Raw genomic sequence first — 22367 nt, forward strand, 5'->3', positions numbered from 1 at the left:
TTGATTTTGTGGAGCTAAGGGTTAAACTTGTGAAGCAAAAGGTTCAATAGTGGTAGCGTCATCAATAGAAGTAGGTAACACAATGAATGGCAAGACTATAGGTACTGAAGGGGACATACAGGATGATGGTAACAGGCTTAAGGTGTCTAGGAGTACGGGGCTTGAGGGCTGTAATAACTAATGATAAGCAAAAGTGGGAGTTTGGCTAACTCCGATGAACGTGGATGATGTTGCGAAGGAGTTAAGCAAACTAAGACTGATTGGAGTTGACTAGATTCGAGTATTCTAACCAATGCTTGAGGCACGTTGGGGTTCTGGTGGTGTAGGAGTAGTACGGCTAATTCCGGTGATAGTAGTAGTGAAGATACTAATTGTGAAGTTCTCAGCAATAAGAGGGTTACGGATATTGTGAGGGAGATTGGTTTCAATATCAGAAGGATTGTTCTTATCGTTGAGAGGGTTGACTTGGGTATCAATAGGGTTAGCTTCAATGACAGAATCCATGGCTCTTGGCTCGGTTCCCACAGACGATGTCAAATGTTAACATCTAACTAGGTGGAAGATGGGTTGGAAGTTTTCTTAGACTAGAATGATTGGAGGACTGGCAAGACAAGAAAAGATTATGCGAGGCATCAGAGTTTATGCTCTAGGAAGATCGTCTTGTACTTAGGTTCAGTTTGGCAATGCTTTTGAGAAGTGCTGTGTAAAAGTACTTTTGAGAAGTACTTTTAAAAATTTTAAGTGTCTGGTATTGCTATCAAAAAGTGCTTTTGAAAAGTAAAATGTCTATTTTAGACATGATATTATAAAGTAACAAATATGTATTTAAATAATTTTTAAATTAGTTAATATTATGATATTTTAGCAATAATATAAAAAATAATTTATTATAACTCATTGTTAATATTTTAATATATAATATTAATTTTAAATATTTCTAAGTAATTAATATTAATTATTTATTAAATTTAATTAGAATATATAAACTATATTTAAATATTTAAATATAATAATTAAATATTTGTAATTAGATATTGACACAATTGTATTATTTTTAAAAATTATTTTTTATTTTTAATTAATGCTTTTAACACATTTGTAAAACTCATATTAGATAACATAGAAAATATAAACCTAACAAATTAAAATATTACATATATTTGGATTAAAGTTTCAAAAAGGGATAATATTTATATGCCAAATATAAATACTAAAAATTTTACAATAGCATTTACAATTTAAAGTGAATTCATTAAACTAGAAGCTATAGCATCTCTTGTTAATTCTATTTCAAAACCACTTGAATTGTTTGATTCATCGTCATCATCACCATCATCGTCGCCGTCGTCATCATCATCACTTTCTCGACCATTCATAATTTCTAAATCAATATTATTCTCATATGCCCAGTTAATATCTTCGTATTCCATAAAATCTGCATCATTTCGGCCGGCATGTTTTCGGATAAAATTGTGTATCGTCATTGCAGCAACAACGATCATCGTTTGCTTTTCAAAACTATAACTTGGCATATCTCTTAAAATGGCCCTTTTTTTTTTCAAAACACCAAAAGTTCGTTCAATCACACTACGTAATGATGAATGTGAATGATTGAATACCTCTTCTTTACCAGATACCGGTCTACCTCTACGAAAGTCAGGTAAATGATACCGCTGACCTCTATATGGTCCAAGATAACCTTTCATTTGAGGATATCCAGAATCAACAAGATAATATTTTCCTACATGTCATAATATAACAAACAATTAATTCAAGAATTTTTTTATAAAAATTATCAATTAAAGAACTTATACTTTATTTTTAAAAAAATCACATATAAATAAAATATCTAACCATTTGATGGGTGCGGAAATTTGTATTTTGGATCTCGAATAGCATCAAGAAATATTCTAGTGTCATGTGCCGATCCTTCCCATCCAGCCATGACAAAGGTGAAACACATATTAAAATCACATACTGCCATGACATTTTGAGTAGGGATACATTTTCTTCCAATATAGGGAATTTGTTCATTTGGTGGAAGAATAGCGGCAATATGAGTACCATCAATTGCACCTATGCAATCCTGAACAAATAATCATATTAGTCTCGTGCATATTTTAAGTCAACCAAAAATATTAAAAATATAATAAGATAAAATTAAATTTTAACCTTAAAATGCGGCATATATCTAGAATCATTACGTATTTGTTCGGGTATTGAGCTAAAAAAAGGATCTTCTGGTGCAATTAGATCAGTGGCCATCCTTGAAACTTTTTCAAGCACAATTGCAAAGTACTGACTTATTGTTGATCCAGACCTTTGAAATCTTTCTCGACATTGGGAAACTTTTGCACCGGTACCCAAGATGTATAAAAAATTCCCAACATTTCACTAGAAGATATGTTTCTTGAAGTTTGCAAGTTGTATCTTGTCTCCAAAACTTTCAACAAACTTGTGAATACCATTTTAGACATCCTAAAATTAATCATACAACGTGACTCGTGACCGTCAAGGATCTCTCGAATCCATGTTTCACCTGACTGTTTTGAATTCATGCATGGCTGCTTTAATATATACTTCTCGAAATATAATTGTACGGAAGAAGATGCAACAACAAATAATCGATTAAAACATTCCATGCGTTGTAAAATCTCTTTCTTTTCCCTTTCATCATCACTGTCATCACTGCTGTAATTCTCAACTCTACTCATCACCTGCCAAAAAATTTGAACATCCAAAATCATATATAAACAATTATTGATAAAACTAATTTAGTATAAATAAGTAGAACATAAATTCAATAACCAAAGACCAAACATAAACAACTATTAATAAAAGTAGATTACACATAGATAAGTAGAACATAAATTCAATATCCAAAAACCAAACATAAATAACTATTGATAAAACTAGTTTAGGATTTTTGTTTAGTCACATAATAGATATCTCCTAACCCTAGAAGATTAGAAAATTTTCAGCTATCCTCCATTTCCGTCTTAAGCCACAAAGCTCTAATCTTGGGATTAATTGATAAAAACATAATTCGCTTGTCCTTATTGAGCAATAATCTAAGTGCGAAAAAGTATAGCAGACTAGCTTCTGGAACTTCTTCCGACATGCTGTCGAGCACTTTGACTGCTTGTGGAATACCATATGGATCCATAACAGGAGTCAAACTAGATGTGGCTTAACTCATATTGTCAGTTGCATTGCATAATTTTTCTATTTGACTAGACAATCTTGCAGCCCCTCCAATTTGCTTTGAGGATTTCTTTCTTCCAGTTTTAAAATGTGAACTTGATATCTCAGGATTTTTCCTTTTTTGACCGTTTCCATCAGTTTGAACATCATTTGAAATGTGAACATCATTTGAAATGTGAACATCATTTAAAATGCGAACATCATTTCTCACATTTTCTTCTTCATTCTCTTAAGGTATTTCATTGTTAACATCTTCAAAAATATCACTACGGAGTGTACCAGAAGAAGGTGCCCATGCTTTATCACCTGTTGCAACTATCCCCATGAACATTTGGTCTAACTTCCCTTCGAATTCAGGATCAATGCCCGATGTTCTAAATTTTTGAGCTTCAGGCACAACCTACATATCAAATGATAGTTTAATAACAGTAATTATCAATAAACTCATAAATAAGAAAAAAACAAAAATAAAGGGAATTATTAATGTACCTTTAGCCTACTCTCCCACCAATCATCCGATGCATCAACGGTTCTTTTTATAGGATTCCACCCTAGACTAGTATCTTCACCTTTAAGTTTCTTCCAAGCTTTCCATTCTTTTTTTAGGGCATCCCACCTATTTTTAAGTTGTCTTTGTGAAAAACCCTTGCCTGTTTCTTTCTCAGTCATTATTTTCAACCATCAATCTTTTGTGAAATGAGTACCAGGCCTATTGCCTTTCAATATCTCTTTAATACAAATATCACAAAATATTTCTGTCAATCTCTTATCCCACATTGCTTTCACTTTTTCACCACTAACTTCAATCGCCGACGTTCTCATCTATTGTGTATACGAACAGATTCGTTTCAGCCAGTAAAGCAATTAAGAAAATCAAATGTCACAAAAGTATATTTTTTTAGATGTGTATCGAAATCAAGATAGGATCCTAAGATTTTTTTTCTCAATCAAAATCAACTTTCCAAGACCGGAATAATAACCAAGAAAAAGAACACAACTAATAATAACATCAAACACAATTAAACCATGCAGCTTCAATGACAAAACAAGCATACTAATAAAACATAGAGAGGCTGTTTAACACTGAAATTATTAATGATTAATAAAATAACCTGAAATATTTTGCATTGGTTAAAAGTGCTTATAGAATTAATTTCTTTACGTTGGAGTAGAAATATGGAGAAGATAGCAGCCAAGCAGCGAGCCATGTTGAGAATTTTCTCGACAATTGGTATCGAAATAATTAACATAGATAAAATAGTTTTTAGGTGATAAATCAAAGTTAGCTTTAGCAGCAAACTTAATTAGCTCATTCATATCAAACATAATTCTTCTAATTTTAGATTCTTGATTAAATTGTTCTTAACAATCTAATAATTGTACAAATTTATCTACATCCTCTATCTTTTTATCTGTATGAACTTCTCTGCCATTCTATACTATAAATATATAATATCACTATCTGTAAATTCTTCCTTTAAATATTTCATTATTAATATTTATCACATTAATCCTATCTTTTTTCCCTACAATATTTAGCTATATCCTATTTTTCCACAACTAAAACATTTACATTCTTTTATAGATTTTTTTATCATTATCTATATTATTTTGAGAAAGTATTTTTCCTCATATATTTATCTCTTTTAGAATATGTTCTTTTATTTCTCTTAAAATCTTTGTATCTATATTTCTTATAAGGATATTTTTTACTTATTTTAATGTTATCTATTTTGTTAATATCTGAATAATCTTCTGACTCATAATTTATATTATTTATGTCTTTCCTATTACATCCTAGTTTACGTGCTTTAAGATCTGGGCATACATCTTTAATAAATTTTAGATTAATTTTTGCTCTATCTTTGGTAGATTCAAGACATTGTCTTCTATTTGACTACAGCTAATATGGTGGCCTATTGTTTTGCAACATTCTGCTATTTTTTGTTGGGCTGAAGCAACACTAACCTTTTGACTTTCCTTCTTTCTATAAATAAACTAAATTTCAACAATCTTACCCAAACTTGAACGAAAAATTATCAACAAAACTAACCCATCACTGGAAGCAAAATCTTTATAAAGATAAAAGGCATAGACATAGTTCTTTCAATCTACAAACAACTAAAACAGTTTAATAAAAAAAAGAAGACCCCAAAAAGAACCCTTTTTTAGAAATAAATAGTATGAAGCATACTTAACAACAAAATTCAACCAGAAAAAAAAGAGCAAGATTTTGCTATAACGATCAATCGATTGGAATCAAATATATGGGAAAGCAAGATCAAAAGTAACAGATTTGTGGGCGATTTGAGCTTAAGAGAGTGAGTGCAAGAAAGATTTGTGAGCTTTCAATAAAGCAGAGAGTGAGTGAGCGAAGCCCCAAACTGAGAGAAGAAGAGAAGAAGATGAGAACGAAAAAATTAAAGAGAAGAATGAGAAGGAAAAGAAAAAACTCACCGGTGGTGGAGAAGAGAATCAAACCAGAGAAGAAAATATTGTTGAAAATTAAAATGGAGGAACAAAACACTTCTGTAAGAATTACAGCAGATGAGACATGTTTTGGTTATGGTTTTGCTTTTTTTACTTAAAATGGAGGAAATAGGTTCTGCAAGAAATCTTTTAAAGCAGCAGGTGAAGATGAGAAGAACAAATCAGAGAACAAATCAGACAAGAAAAGAGGGAAATAATATCCTCTAATGTTTAGAAAAAGTAGAGGTTAAAATAGTAAAATACTGCCAAGAAGTACTTTTGGCTGATAAAAGCCAAAAATTTCTCCTTTTCATCTGTGCAAAAGTCTTTTTTTTAAGTTGAAAAAAGTAGTACAGATGAAAGTTGTTTTTATTACTTTTAACAAAAAATCACTTTTTTACCAAAAGCCCATCACACAAGTAGTGCCGAACGGGGCTTGGGTTTCACGCTTATTTTCTTATGACAACTTATTCTCATGAGCTAACATAACAATAATCAAATTTTGAAGTACTTATTTTAATTACCAATGCATAAAATCAGACACGTTGATGTTAGGACCGATTAATGTTGGAATCGTTAGCTTGTTCTTGTTGCACACGTATAACAAAAATGATTATTTTAATAAAATTTACATGCAGGCTTTAAGCAACATGTATTATCCTAACCATCCTATGATCCACACGGTTAAGGAAATTGCTATGGAAGAATAAATTCCAGCTTTGAATTTAAATTTGACTATAATATTAAGAAAATATTGATTTATTACTATTTTAAAAGTTATATATATTATATCTATATACGTTTAAATGCTTTGATTAAAATCCATCACCACTTCACAGGTGGTATATTTTGTTCTACTATCTGCCTTACTCCATTGTAGATGTATAATTTTGAAATTCATTATCACTTACATGAATGTTGGATGCATCCATTCCGGTTTCGCTTCAATTTAATTTTTATTATTTATTTTTAATACTTTCAATATTTTTAAAGTCAAGTAAATATTTAAACATAATTCTTCAAAAAAAATTATTTGAACATAAATGGTAATTTTGTATAATGGAGCAGGGTAGGGCGGGATAAGTAATTACTATAACCACTCCATACCTACTGACTATAAAAAAAAATCCACCCACCCCGCCTCACATCCACATTTAAAAAAAAAATCCACTCCATATGAAGCAGATTAGTTTGGAATCTATGGGGCAGTTCAGATTTTACCATCCCTATATGGAACTAAATAAAATGATCAAATTTTATTTATGGTAAGTCCACGTGCATGATAAGATAGACTAACTAATTACATTATAAAAATACCAACAAGTTGTTGGTTGAAGTGATAGTGACCTTAACTTCGAAAGGGTAAGAAAACAAATTCGAACCCCAAGAAACGCAATTATTGAGAGGCTTATACCTTAAACACTCCCAACCCAATAAGAATTAGTCTCGAGTCCAATGTGACTTGAAGATACATTGGGCTTACCAAAAAAGAAACCAATACGTTATCAAAAGTAAAAAAGTTCAAATTATGTCAAATTAAAATGCATAAAGTAAGTCTAAAATTTAAACATTAATCGTTTGACAAAAACAATGTGTTAACTTAAAATTTTATTAGCTATAAATTAAAAGTTGAGAATATATTCATAGTTATGAATTATATTTTATTAAAAGGAATAGCTTATTTTAATTTGACCATGATTAAAGATTTAATCAGTTTAGACCAAATTGAGGAAGAAAACATCAATAGTTTGCAAACGTACGTATTTACCAACATATTAAATAAATCATTGCTTAGCTTCGTTTGTTTACTTGTCAAGATTTGCAATCATAAGCCAACAATCTACGCGGAGGAATTTTTCCTACGATGTTTTGACAACTGTTTTCTTAAGGTCTAATTCTGATTTTAGCCCCTCTATTATGTAAAAACTTGGGTTTTAATCCCACTACTTTCATTTGACATAATTTGATCATCTACTTTATAATACTATTAATAGTTCAAATCGATAACATAGTTAACTACTATCATTAAAATACGTTGTTTCAAAAAAGAAGCTCCAAGCATTCGATTGACATGCAAAATTTATTATTTGTTGAATAGGATTATTAGATTTTCATGTGACCTTAATTGTGTGACAGAATAATAATAAAAAGATTCGCTTCATAATTTTAGTGGTGGAAACTTATGGTGTTATAACTTGGACTTACCAATACATTATAAAAGTAAAGAGATCAAAATTATGTCAAACTAAAGAAGTGTGATTAAATATCAAATTTCAGCACAATAGAAGGACTAAAAACAGAATTAGACCATTTTCCTAAGCTAGCTTGTACTGTTGGGTTTGCCAAATCTATAGGCTTCTTTTTAATTTCGAAGCAGCTTCTAGGGTTTTTCCTTTGAATCCTTTCCCAAGTTTTGTCTCTAATTTAGAAGCAACTTCAATTTCCTATATATATATACATACACACATACGTACATATATGTATGCAAACGTGTTTCAAAGAGAAAATTTAAGAACTTCAAAACCCTTCAAAAATGACGGTTAGTCATTACAACTCTCTCTATGGATCTACATGCAATAATGCATATATTCCCCCATTTATGTTTTATAGTTTTTTAGTAATGTATTGTAACATTAACATATATATTTTTCGCTGCAGATGGTAGAAATGAGAGTTCATATGGATTGTAAAGGCTGCGTAGCTAAGATAAAGAAGGCTCTTGGAAAACTCGAAGGTATACATATACATACATACATACATATATTCAACTTCTTTACCCGTAAGAGGGGTAAAATCAGGAAATTGCTTTACGGGGTTAGAGGTGCATTATAAATTTTGGGTAAAGAGTAATATGGATTTGAATAATGGAGGTAAAAGTATTATAGAGGCCCTCATATTAAGAGTCTGATTATATTTTGCCTCCTCTATTAAAAAAGGGTAAATTAGTCCCGTTATATAAAAAAACAAACTAGTCATTCTGTTAAAAATTCATCCATTTCAATTGTTAAGAATTGGTCACTATACATCAACATGAGGTATGCGTGGCAAGTCACGTGTTACTGTCTAGTTATTTGGTCAGTCACACTAGTTTTTAACAATACAAACAGATATAATTTTTAACATAAAAAACTAATTTATTTTTTGATTTAACATATAGGAACTAATATGTCTATTTTTTAAGTAAAGAGAATAAAATGTAATCTAACTCATAATAAAAAATTTCTCATAATATTTTTAACGAATGATGGATATTTAAAGGTTCACATTCGCTTCAAATCTTATACGAATTGCAATTAGAATACCCATACATGCTAAAAGTAAATCAAATATCCATAAATATTCAAATCTGCACCATCCATTATCTACGAATACATTCAAGTAACACGTAAACTAAAATCAAACCCAATTCGATAAAAATCAAAACCAAAACTGAACCAAACATTATTGTTGCAACCGGTTTTCCGTTTTTTTTCAATCCTATTTAATGGCTTTATATTTGGTATATATTTTTTATTTTTTAGGAGTCGACAGTATCGAGATAGACATGGAGAATCAAAAGGTGAGTGTAATGGGTTGGGCAGCATCTGACCATATGAAGGTACTTAAAACAGTGAGGAAAACGGGACGAAGAGCCGAACTATGGCCATATCCATTCAACCCTCAGAACCAATTTTACTACGAATATTGCCAAACCGATTCAAAGGGGCCGCCGTGGCAGTCTTCGTATAACTATTACAGGCATGGATACGACGGTCACGATCATGGTTATTATCAGCCACCGCCGTACGAAACTCTTATTAGTGAACGAGCCAGCTCTATATTTAGCGACGAAAATCCCAATTCTTGTTCCATTATGTGAGCTACAATGTGTGTGCGCGTAAACAACCACATTTCAAGTATTTGTATGTAATTTTTTATTTTTGGGTTTTTTACTTCTTTTAAGAGTTGTACATAACTTTGTTGAAGAATTGCTTTATTTGTTTTAATGGAGAACTGTTTGTTGAGGTGCTAATTTGATAAATTAAAATTTAAAATATTGAAAAAATAAATACTGAATATTTGATACACTATTAATATTTTTAATTAATTATAAATAAATGTTAAACCCTAAACCTTAGTTAGACCCTAAATCTTTAAATAAAGATTCTAAATTTAAGAGTTGTTATTATTTATTTATAATAATTACCATTAATCTTTGAATAACTATATATGACATATATATAGCTCCAACCTGAATTTGATCCTTGACTCAATTTATAAACATCTTTAGATTTAAAACAAACCTCATTATATGAACCTCATCTTTAGAAAAAAAAAACTAAACATTGATGGCAAAAAATATTGAATTTAAAAAATAATCAATGAAGTTTATAAGTAGAGATTTCTTTAAATCTAAAATTGTTCATGGGTCAAGTTGAGTCAAATTCAGGTTAGGCCTATGTAATATATCAATACTATTTATAGTTGTTCAAACCCAACCCACTCGAAATAAAAGCCTCAAATTTTGCAAAAAATCCACCAATATTTCTAAATTATTAAACCAAGCTTGTTTAAGTTGTCCAATTTTTTATTTTTAAAAATAATTAATTTTATTTAATACTAATTAATTATATTTGACTACAATTATATTTTTCCTATATTAAATTTGTAAACATATATAACTTATCATTTCTTTTTTTTATATATATTTACATTATAATATAATATATATTTAAATTTTTATTGATATAAATAATATAATATATAAACCAAATGAAAAATAATATATTATAAACATGAAAACAAGTCAAGTCCGCCTTAGGTTTTGAATATGGAAGTTAAATGGACCTAATCTTTTTTTTTCAACCCCATTTTCCAATCATAATATTTTTACTCAACTCTCTCAAATTTTGACGGGCCTTCGAGTTTGGACTAATAGATCATAAATCTAACTTCTTTTTTTGAAAGTAATGAATTTAAATCTAACTTTTTTAATCATACAATACTTATTATATTTATTATGTAATTTATATATATAATTAAATATGAAATCTTAATGGATAAAAAAATAATTGTTTAGTTTAATATAAAAATAAATATGAAAGTGATATAAACACGATACACATTTGACAAGAGTTAAATATATAAAAATAATTATTAGCATGTAAGAATATTAAAATAAATACTGATGGTGCTATGTTCTCTTTGAGGGCTTGTGCCTCTATTGGAGGTGTTATTTGAGATGTTAATGGGTCGTGGTAATGTAGTTTTTCAATATCGATTGGAGAAGGTACAATATTTTAGGTTAAAGTAAGAGCGATGCTTGAAGGACTTCACATAGCATAGAACAAAGGATTTCGAAAGTTGGAATTGAAGTATGATAACGCATTGTTGATTGAGATTATTCTTGTTGGTGGTCTTGCGAATAGCAGGTGACGGAACTTCAACTGATGCATCACGTGCTTATTCGATCTTGGGAAGTTTGTGTCAGGCATATTTCTTGGATGTAGAATACAGTGGCAGATCTTTTGGCCAAAATTGTAGATCCAGAGTTATTGAGATTTCATCTATTGGAAGAACATCTGCCTTTGGTTAAGGAACTGCTTATAACGGATTCTAATTTATTCATATTAAACTAGAATATCGCTTATACTGTTTTACTTTACCAAAAAATATATTTATATTATCAAAATAATATAAATAGAAAACGATTTATTAGCATGTTTCAATGAAAACTTAAAAAAATTAATCATTACCATAATTATACCTAAAAAGCTAAATTTCTTATCCTAATTGTCACAAAATCAGCATCCTATCTTAAATTCAGCTCTCCTAAGCTTTAAGGGAAGCTTTAAATAGATTATTATAGATAAAGATTTTGAAGGAAAAAGATCAGATTTGAATATATTATAGTTATATATGTACTCATGTCTTAGCTTTAAAACATGAAATTAAAGGAGAATAAAAGAAAAGTTTTATTAAATCTATGCTACTATACAACCACAACCACAAGAGTTAGTGAGATAGTAATGGTCTCGCTTATCCTAACCGATGGTTGAGGGTTAGATCCTCATCTTAGGTATGGAACAGCTTTAAAACTCGTGGCTAACGTTTACCCCTTTAACTAACTTACAGAAATACGAATGATTAGTTACTAAACTTATTTCGATAGATGCCTTGAGAAATAAAAAAAAATCTATATTATATATTTAAAAGGATGGGCTTACGACTTTCCTTTTTTGAAATTTGGTTTACTTTTTTTAGAAGGATAAATTACACAGATAGTCATTTAACTATAATTTTTTTATTTTAATCATTCAAAATAAAAAAAATTATAATTTAAGCACTCATATTACATAATTCAACCATTTTAGTCATTTAGTAGAACATAGCGGAATGTTAATATTAATATAAAATTTAAATTTATTATTATATTTTTTTTGTTATATTTTCTTTGAATGTTATTTAAATCATAATATTTTAATTTTTATTTATTGTTGTCATTAAGCACCCATTAAAATTTTATTTTTTAAAATTAAAATTTTAATTCATTAACATATTATTATTTTATTCAATATTAAATTTTTAATCAATTGAAATTTCCATTACTTTTTTTTTTTGGTTAATTTTATTTATCTAAGCTATATTTTTTAACTTCTCTTCCATTTTTGTTAAATGCTAACCTTAATTGCATGATATTTCATAAAAATGATATTATTATGAATTTCGATAAAAATAAAATAACATTTCATAAAAGAAACATTTAAATTAAGTACTTATCAAAATATATGCTTGATGTATAAGTACACGATTTAACATAGGGTTGAATGTTCGATCGAATTAAGTGAAAAATTTTTGTGTTGATCGAGTTGATGACTCCTATATTATCATCCTAACTTGATTTGAAATTTTTCGAATTGAGTCGAATAAAATGAAATTCGAGTCGAAACGAATTGAGTGAAATTGTTCAAATTAAATTAAAAGATTAAACATGTCAAATTAAAATTTTGTTACAGTATAACTAATTCCATGTTGGAGCACATAAATTTGAAACTATATATATTTGAAAACTTTTTCAAAGTAAAATAATAATTATAAAAAAGATACTTTAGCATGATAAACTTGAATTATTTATCAACTTATTTAGGTTCCAAAATTATTATCTTAGAAAATTTTTAATATTTTAAATTTCTTTAACTTTTTAAAAATTGTTATAATTTTTTTAAAAAATATAAATTTTGGATTTTTTATAAATATTTTGAATTTTGAAAAATTATTTTGAATTTTTTTATAATTTTTGTTGAGAGAGAGATTAATTTGTTCGTTTTCAAAATTGATAGGGACCAAAAGAGTATTTACACTATTGTTATTCGAATTATAAAATTCAACTCGATCTAACTTGAAACTCGAATTATTATTCGAGTTGATTTCAAATTTTATTCGATATTTTTAAATCGAATCAAGTTTTGTTGAACCATAATTTAACTAACTAATTAAAAATAAAACATTTACATCACAGGGTATTCCTAGTTTAAACTATTTCGAATCTCAGGACTTATAATACTTAAATTCTAAATTTTGTTATAAAGATTTAAACCCTAAAAATTTAAAATAAGCAAAAAAAGAAAAAAGAAATTGAACAAAGAAATCGTGGGAGGCCACCAAAAGAAACAGAGAGAATTTCGAAAGTATTTTTAATTATAGACTCTCAAATTTCCAATAAAAATTTATAGGTCAAATCATAGCTTTAATCCCTCTATTATACTTCAATTTAATATTTAGTCTTTATATTTTAATTTTGACATATTCCGGTACCTCTACTTTTTATATATCATTAGTTAATATAAACAGTTAACACTTTTAACTAAATTGGTTAAAATATATATTTTTTTGAAAGGTAAATTCATTAATTAATTCAATTAATGAAACCATATAATTCAGAGAAAAAAAATAGCCAACACTCGTTGTAGATGGTGAAGAACAAGTTCCATCAACACAACAAATGTTTTAGCTTTAGTATCAATAAAACATTATGGCACATTGACAATTGGCATTGTCACAACTTAAGCACGATGTATCATTGTCACAACTCAAGCACGATGTATTTAGAGTGATTGCAATCACTTAATACGATAAAGAAATCAACCCCGGATGGTCCAAAGCGGCGAGTAAAAATCGATTAAAGAATCGAGCACTCACCAAACTAGAGAGGACGTCAACAAAATCATCCCTAAAATCACTTCTAAAACTAAGATTACATGCATAAGCAAGATTAAAAAACGTGCTATAAGAGCAAACAAAATTTTCTAAAACTGAAGATTTATTGAACAACGGAAAAGCAAATAAAAAACATATAAAACTTAAGACAACACAAGTCCAAATCGACACTTGAAATTATTTATTATTCTAAAATACTTTCAAACAGAAACAGATTAAGAAGTTGATGAAGAGCCACCCATTTTCTAAGAAAAATTACTGGTGGCCGGTGGAGTTTTAGTGAACGTAAGCATCATCATCTGTCCATCACAACTTGTGAAGATAAAAAAGATACCCACTGCAAGCTGAAAAGAGAGAAGACGTGTGTGGTGAATGAGAAGAAGAAAAAAATAAATGGTTGATGGGAGAGGAAAAATGAGGGAAATAGCCCGCCCAGAGGCTGGCACCGCTACTGAGTAAAACAAATGGCTTGGAGAAAAAAAGAGAAAATTTTTTAATTGGTTGAAATATTAAATTGGAATATTTTTTCTTAAAAATATATTTCCAATAAAAAATCAATTTCAATATGACAAGTCTAAAAAGTATTTAAAAGAAAAACTCAAATATTTTAATTAAAATAATTATCAACATTAATTGTTTAGACTAACTAATTACATCGTAAAAATATAGGATCAAATTATCTAAAAAAAAGTAGGGACTAAACATTAAATCTGAACATGATAGATGGACTAAAACCAAAATTTGACCTAAAAAATTATATCTTTAAATCATTGTTAGAAAGAGGGACGCACGCAAATCTTGGGCCAGTCAAAGGTTTAACAAAAAAAAAATTAATTAGATAAATTTTTTTTAAAAATAGAAAAAGCGCGTCCGACAATAACGGAAGTGGGGCCCACCACCACCGTTCTTCAAAATAAAAATTTTTAATTTTTGTGGGGGCCACAGTTGACAGTTAGTCATCCCCCTTAATCCTTCCCGCCATTACTTATCAACAACAGTAATTATTACGTATTTTAATTAATTAATTAATCAAAAATAGCAAACGTTAATTAAAAAATTTTTGAGGGGTAAAAAAAAAGGGGTAAAACAGAACACAGCTTGTAGGGGTGGCTGGTGGGGCCCTCAAGCTCCAACTAATGATAGAAATTAAAAATTAAAAATAAAAAAACAAAATTTTTAAAAAAATAAAGAAAAATCTCTGGAATTTTTTTTAAGAAAAAACAAAAACAAAAACAAAAGAAAAAGAATTTTACAACAAAGCCTCCATTGATGAGAAAAAAAGAGCAATGATGGTCGAAGAGAAGGAATTACTGCTCTGAGATCATCCTGGAAAAAAGGGCAGTAATAGAAAAAAATCTGGGTTTTTTGTTTTTTTAATTGTTTTTTATTTATCTAATTTTAATTTCAAAATATATTTTTTTGCATATTTTTTTCTTTGCTGCCTTTTTTTTTTTCTTTTTGAGTTCAAATCTCCCATCAAAAACCTCTTTCTCCACCATTACCTTCCATTTCCCCCTCCCACCTATCAAATACATTTTTCATTTTTTCTGAGAGAATCCCATTATTATCATTGCAACAGCTGCTTCAAACCAGGGATAAAGATTTGATCTTTCTGCACCTTTTATGGTAATTCAACTCTTCATTTTTTTTTTTTAGTTTATATTCAATCATATCTCTACATTGCAATTCTGGGTTTTGAATGTGGTGAAATTGATGTTGCAGTGTTTTTCTTTCCTTTTTTTTCTTTTTGTGTATTGGATTAAGCTTTAATGAGAATTAATAACATGGTGGATTGTTATGATACTTCATTGTAATTCTACGATACGGGTGGTGATGTCGGTATTGCAGTTTTTATTTCATATTGTGGATTGTTACGATACTACATTGCATTTCTACAATATGGGTGGTGAAGTTTGGTACTGTATAGTTTATTATGAATTATGATTAAATTAAGCTAATGGCAACTACGAAGCGTTGCATGGTGATGGCTCATTTCGTCTCTTAATCTGAAAGTCGAGGGCTTGATTCTTGATAGAGGACGTTTCGTGTCAAGCTGTTTCCCCCTTAATGAGAGGATTAGTAATTGCTGCCGGAGGAGGATATTAAGCTATAATGGCAAACCAATGAATTATGAGAATAAGGGATTATTAGGTTGCAAATTTCAAGTGATTTATGTATTTGGGGGTGAAGGGGTTCTTCACCCTTTAAATCTATAGCTTTAGAGAGAGTGTTTGTGTGTCATATATAATTTTGTAGACCCTTTTTTGCCTTTATTAGACTGCTTGCTCTCAAAGTCATTCTCATGTTTTTTGCTTTTGTTTCTTTTCTTTTTTTCAGCTTCTCTGGAGATTGTAAGGAGAAGTCAAGCTTTCAAAAGTTGATAATTAACATGTACATGTTAAGGGTGTTGTAAGATCAAATTTAAAACAGAAAAAATGAGGGATCCCGATATGATGATTGTCACCGAAGGCGGCGAATTTACATTTGTTTGTAGTATATTTTTGTAATAGCATTAAAAAGAGAAAAAAAAAACAAGGATAAAAAAGATTGCTTTTGTTTCAAGTTTTCTTGTTCAACAAAAAGGAGGGTAGAGATTCTTTTTTTGTTGTTTTTTCCCCTTTTGGTGTTGGTGTGTCATTTTGTTTATTGTAGAGTGAGTTTTCAGAAAGAGTTCGGTGTTTTGTATTAAGGGGAAAAAAACCTGGCGATTTCGTATAGCGTTGTGGCTGTTGGCAGATGTCTTTGCTACCTCGGCCATTGCAGCGTTTGGCTTATAAAGGAATGGGGGATAGATGGAAACAAATTGGATTCAATTTGTTGAGCTTTTTGTTCTTGATTCCAAGTTTCATGATTGAAGGGTCTTTGGCCATTAACTCTGATGGTAATTCCTTCTGGTATTTCTGTTTGATTCTTTTCTTTTCTTTTTTTTCATTTTCATTTATGAATCATATTCAATTCAATCATTTGTTTTCTTTTTCCTTTTCCTATTGTTTTACTTTGTTTTCCTTTGATTTTAATTGGATTTCGAGATGAAGGTTTGGCTTTGTTAGAATTTCGAGCCAGAATTGACTCTGATCCTTATGGTGCGTTTGCAAATTGGAATTCCAATGATAGCTCTCCATGCTTGTGGTGGGGAGTTCATTGTGTCGATGGTAAAGTGCAAATGCTGTAAGTCCCTCTTATATATACATACATACATATATATGTACTCTTTGTACTTGTTCTTCATTGAATAGTAAAATAGAGTTTAGCATGTCACTGGCCTAACAAATTGAGTAATGAGCTTAATCACAGATTTTTTAGTTTAGAACCTGTTTATGGTGTAAACTGTGAATGGATGAATCTCTTAATGCCATTTTTGTTGTTTGCTTTTTAGGGATTTGAGTGCCCTTTCTTTGGAAGGAACATTGGCACCAGAGCTGGGGAAATTAAGCAACTTAAGATCACTGTAAGGATTCATCATCTTTGCGGCTAAATAAGTGGGCTTTTCTATGTTTTTATCTGAAATTGTTTATCTACTTGAACTCGGGTCTCTTGTGATCTTGTTGTACTCGTGTCTGATACTCATATCTGACATATATTCAAACATATTTTTAGTGCTTACTTGGGGTTTTTCTTGCTGCTGATATTTAACAGTGTGCTCTATAAAAACCATTTCTCCGGTGCCATTCCAAAAGAGTTTGGAGAGCTTACGAAGCTGGAGCTACTGGATTTGAGGGAAAATGACTTGGGTGGAACAATTCCAGCAGAAATAGGAAAAATGTTGTCTCTAAAACGCTTGTAAGTCATGTTTTTTATGTTTTATTCCGTGTGTTATGCTTTGTCCTTGTTTTTAGCTTTAACTAAACTACCTTACACCTTAGGTTACTTTGTGACAACAAGTTGGAGGGCAGCATTCCTTCGGATCTTGGGAGACTAAACTTGCTCTCCAAACTGCAATATGATGAAAACCTTACATCGACGTCAGCTACCGGAATTGGCTGCATAAATAGGAAGTTTGGACTGTGGTAAGAGCCATATTCATTGTTGTTCAATCCTCTCCCCTTATCCCATAAATAAATGTATCCACCCACAATGCAGTATGTATGCTACAACACCATCATAGCTCTTATCCCATTGTGTTTTTGTTGATATTATGCATATGGCATGAACTTGACAATATATGTTTCTAAAAGCAGATTCATTTCCGAGGTTCATTGGCCTAAAATTTCGTTTAATGCTTAGTTTTATAAGGTCTAATATTATCTTCCTTTAATACCATTTGATATGCCTATATCTTTGGCCTTTGTTGGCAACTAAACTGTTAGTTCTAGTGCTTATGACGATTCCGGATTTGTGGAATCACTCATTTTCTGTTCTAGTGCTTATGACGATTCCGGATTTGTGGAATCACTCATTTTCTGCCTCATTCTGCTGTTTGAGTTCATATTCGGCAAAAAGATAGAGAGATAACCTCTGTTTGATATTTCTATGAAGGAATTTAACTTAGTGACATTTTGCTGGGATATCAGACTCGATTCTGTTAAATGTTCTTCCTGTTTTGCAATGATTAACTAAACCTATTAAGAGTTATAGCCTTCTAGTTTCCTAATTACTTAATTGCCTAAGTTGACAGCCTATGGCAAAGCAGTTTGAAACAACTGAGCAGAATGGGTTCATTGCTCATGCCGATTAAAGGCACACTTATACGTTACCTCAATGCGTTGCCATTACCACAGTACGAACTTATCATATATCCTTTTTTTAATGTCTTATTCGTATTGTTGATTATGTTATTTCTTAAATTCTCCTTGTTTACGTGGTTTACCTTCTTACAAGGCAAAAGGACTCGCTGGCCGAGCATCAAGACGATTGCTGCAGTGATGTGCCTGGTGAGCAAAATACAATTTACTGAATCTCAGTCCATTGGAAAATCGAGTATGGTTTCCAGGAAAATGAATGACATTGTTTTGCTTAAAGCAGGTTCATCTGAACAACAGATAGCCAATAGCATGCAGGATGTTGCCTCTTTTGCACGTCGTAGGCTGCTTGCACAGTCAAAGAACCTCCCAGCTGTGCCTGCTACTGGTATGTCGTCTAACGAACAGATCATTTCTCTCCCGACTACCCGAAGTAGTGGGAGCTTCCCTGCTGTGCCGAAGGCAAAACAGCCTTCTGCACCATCACCATCACCATCACCACCAGTTGAAATGCCTCCTACCCTGGAGACTGATTCGAAGCCTGGAGAGCCACCTGCTGAAGAACCTTCAGAATCTGGTTCCGGGAATTTATGGAAATATCTCATTATCATTCCCGTTGTGGTCATCCTGCTTGCATTTTTGGCATTTTTGTTCCTGTGTCGTAAACGAGCAGCAAAAACGATCGGACCTTGGAAAACTGGATTAAGTGGACAGCTGCAGAAAGCTTTTGTTACAGGTAACTTTAAAACATTTTATTAGATATTGCAGATTTCAATTTACATACAATGAGACGCCTTGTTCTTAGATAATGTCCAGACCAGTTCGACTAAATTGGCACTGGTTCGTTTTTGTTCATGCTGCCAAAAAGACCCATAATTTCTGTTATCCAATATGCAGGAGTGCCTAGCCTAAACCGAGTGGAACTCGAAACAGCCTGTGAGGATTTTAGCAATATAATTGACACAATTGGAGGTTGTAGAGTGTATAAAGGGACACTTTCCAGCGGAGTTGAGATTGCTGTTGCTGCAACTGGCATTTCATCTTTAAAAGACTGGTCCAAGAACTCGGAGAAAGCCTATCGGAGAAAGGTTTGTCATTATTTATGGTCATGAAACCTGTACATGAAATTTTATACTTTAAAATCTCCTGATTGTTGTTTTCTTTCCTATCGGAACTCACTGTAGATCGATAAATTGTCAAGAATTAACCATAAGAACTATGTCAACCTTATTGGCTACTGTGAGGAGGATGAACCTTTCAACAGGATGATGGTGTTTGAATATGCTCCAAATGGGACCCTTTTCGAGCACCTGCATGGTAATATTGTCGATTACATGTGTAATTCACGGCAAATATTTTACTCGAGATGATTCTTCGAGAGATTAAAATATAAGTTTTTTTGTTCACAGTTAAAGAAATGGAACATCTTGATTGGAATGCAAGGGTGAGGATCATCATGGGTGTTGCTTATTGTCTTCAATATATGCATCATGATCTAAATCCTCCCTTAGCTCATCCAAACTTAAGTTCATCTTCTATCTATCTAACGGACGATTATGCTGCAAAGGTACATCGATTTCGGTTTGAATTGGGAAATTTTCATAATGTTATTATTGATATACAATACTCATTCTCATTCATCTTTTAACTTCCGCAGCTTGGAGAAATTGGCTGTTTACCATCCACATCAAAGTCAGAGACCTCAAGTGATTCTGAATCACAACATTCATCTGAATTGCCACCATTAGTTGATTTAGAAGCGAATGTCTATAACTTCGGATTATTGTTACTCGAAATCATTTCCGGAAAGCTTCCTTGTTCTGAAGAACAAGGACCAATCGAGAAATGGGTATGTTTCCCAATGATACCTTATATAACTTCAAAGGCATAGGTTTTGCATTAAGGCAAACTAATATCAAAACTTTGCAGGCGGACCAATACTTGAGCGATAAGTCGAACTTCGGCTCGATGACTGATCCTACGCTCGATTCGTTCAAAATTGAAGAGCTCGAGATAATCTGTGAGGTTATCAAAGAATGTATCGCAACGGATCCAAGGAAAAGACCAACGATGAAAGATATAATCACGAAATTGAGAGAAGTGATTCAAGTCGCCCCGGAACAAGCTACCCCAAGACTCTCCCCGTTGTGGTGGGCTGAACTTGAGATTTTATCAATGGAGGCTACCTAATTTATCTCTGAAATTCCTTTGTAAGTCAAAGTCTCTAAATTACTTTGTATCAAAAATGGAAGAATATAGCTTTTGATTACATATACTTGGTTACCAAAAACACTTCATTTTTGGTCACCATGGTCCTCATACATACATTCATACATATATATATATGAATATATAAAAATATATGTATATCATATGTGTATCATCTATTTGTTTTAATATTTTAGACCCCATTAAAACTTAGCACTTTATTGTAATAAAGAGTATATTATACTTGTTAATGGCGGATTGTTGTGTAACCATTTATAACAGATGTATGTATTTTGTGATTATTAAAGCTTGTAATATTTTTTAAAAACCCCTAACATACATTGGCTTTTTATTCCGTGCGGCGCACGGGTTAGGTTATATGTATCCACTTTAATATTTTATATTATCTTTTAAAAGTTTACTACAAAATTTGTAATGTTCCAGTAATAATATGATTAAGAAAATGAAAATGAAATAAAATAATTTTTTAATTTTTAAAATTATTTTAGTTTGTATTATTATAAATATAAATTAAGAACATAAAAAATTAATTATTGATATTCATCAAAAATAGTAAAAATTTTAAAATTTTAAAAAGAAAACTTGAATCTTTGCATTAAATAGTTGTTTCCCAGCACTACTATGGAGAATATATATATATAAAAAGTAAGTGCAATAAATTTGATCTTACACTCAATCATCGATTCTGATCATAAATGTGTACACATTACAGTATACAATCAAAACTAAAACTCATTTGAGCTTACAAAAGCTCTTAAAATGACCCTAGCATGAAGAAGGATCAATCTGAAAATTTTTCAAAGTTTGAGAATAGGCATCAATACCAATATTAGGTAACGATACCATTTTTAGCTTCAGTATTTCAAAAATCAAGTAAAATATTTAAATGTCAATACTTGGAATAAGGTACTGATACCCCTATTAGGAAGTACCGATACCAAATTGGGTATCAATATCGTTTTGGCATTCTACCATTTTCAAAATTTTGGACACAAGTTAATTTGTATCGATACCTTCATAAAGTATCGATCCTTGGGAATAAGTATCGATACTTTATACTAGTACCGATACCAAATTGGCATTTTGTCATTTCTAAATCATGATAATTTGGTAAAGTACCTATACTTCAACCTATAGTATCAATACTTTTTGCCTGAAAGTAAAAAATCTCATATTTTGGTACTTTTTCATACTCAAACCATAACCAAACTCAAATAGTGCCTTAGGCATACTTCCAACTTGATTAATACCAATCCAAAACATACCAAAAGCTACAATTCACGATTCCTCAATCAACAATTCCAACATGACTCACTTTGGCATTTACATCACAACAATTAAACTTTTACCTAACAATTCATACCAAGTGAATTATGCACATTTTCAATACATGACAATTTCATACATATAATTGACTATTCACAAGTCAATCAAACCATTGAATATCAAATAGGTACCTTGCCAAACATTTCAACCTATGAAATCATCAACCATTCAAGCTTGTGGTACTACTCAATTACATCATCCAACTCAACCATTTCACTATCAATATGATCATTTATATGCTTCGACTATAGCTAAACATATTGC

At 30.7% G+C, this 22367-nt stretch overlaps 2 protein-coding genes and 1 long non-coding RNA gene across 9 annotated transcripts; 2 read left to right on the forward strand and 1 right to left on the reverse strand.

Annotated features, from left to right (window-relative positions):
* Positions 1-1301: 1301 nt before the first annotated feature.
* On the reverse strand, positions 1302-5969 carry LOC121206076 (uncharacterized). The gene is made up of 3 exons (XR_005901059.1): positions 3694-5969; positions 2173-3604; positions 1302-2086 (listed from the first exon to the last, which is right to left on the reverse strand). It is a non-coding gene; the product is annotated as an uncharacterized lncRNA (long non-coding RNA).
* A 2177-nt stretch (positions 5970-8146) lies between these two features.
* LOC107890262 (heavy metal-associated isoprenylated plant protein 28) lies at positions 8147-9718 on the forward strand. The gene is made up of 3 exons (XM_016814739.2): positions 8147-8212; positions 8332-8407; positions 9195-9718. Exons 1-3 carry the CDS (start codon positions 8207-8209, stop codon positions 9530-9532), a joined length of 420 nt encoding a protein of 139 aa, XP_016670228.1. The 5' UTR covers positions 8147-8206; the 3' UTR covers positions 9533-9718.
* Positions 9719-14978: 5260 nt separating this feature from the next.
* On the forward strand, positions 14979-21058 carry LOC107889020 (protein MALE DISCOVERER 2). 7 transcript variants are annotated; one of them, XM_016813314.2, is made up of 14 exons: positions 14979-15495; positions 16207-16750; positions 16899-17037; positions 17246-17317; positions 17506-17649; positions 17733-17876; positions 18485-18586; positions 18688-18740; positions 18829-19284; positions 19446-19636; positions 19733-19865; positions 19958-20115; positions 20206-20397; positions 20478-21058. In XM_016813314.2, the coding sequence occupies exons 2-14, from the start codon at positions 16606-16608 to the stop codon at positions 20736-20738; spliced, it is 2190 nt and encodes a 729-aa protein (XP_016668803.2). In that variant the 5' UTR covers positions 14979-15495; positions 16207-16605; the 3' UTR covers positions 20739-21058. The 7 variants fall into 7 exon arrangements, with proteins under 7 accessions (XP_016668803.2, XP_016668805.2, XP_040932216.1 ...); XM_016813316.2 differs by having other exon boundaries at positions 16905-17037; XM_041076282.1 differs by having other exon boundaries at positions 14980-15495; positions 16207-16763.
* The last annotated feature ends 1309 nt before the right edge of the window (positions 21059-22367 follow it).

This window comes from Gossypium hirsutum, chromosome A09 (genome assembly GCF_007990345.1).
Source record: "Gossypium hirsutum isolate 1008001.06 chromosome A09, Gossypium_hirsutum_v2.1, whole genome shotgun sequence".
Taxonomy (NCBI): domain Eukaryota; kingdom Viridiplantae; phylum Streptophyta; class Magnoliopsida; order Malvales; family Malvaceae; genus Gossypium; species Gossypium hirsutum.

Bases quoted from the DNA above. Each gene is read 5' to 3' on its own strand.
- LOC107889020 (XM_016813314.2), top strand. From the start codon at position 16,606: ATGTCTTTGCTACCTCGGCCATTGCAGCGTTTGGCTTATAAAGGAATG. The intron at 17,318-17,505 runs GTAAGGATTCAT...GATATTTAACAG, and splicing joins TTAAGCAACTTAAGATCACT to TGTGCTCTATAAAAACCATT. The intron at 17,650-17,732 runs GTAAGTCATGTT...CTTACACCTTAG, and splicing joins ATGTTGTCTCTAAAACGCTT to GTTACTTTGTGACAACAAGT.
- LOC107890262 (XM_016814739.2), top strand. The intron at 8,408-9,194 runs GTATACATATAC...TTTATTTTTTAG, and splicing joins GGCTCTTGGAAAACTCGAAG to GAGTCGACAGTATCGAGATA.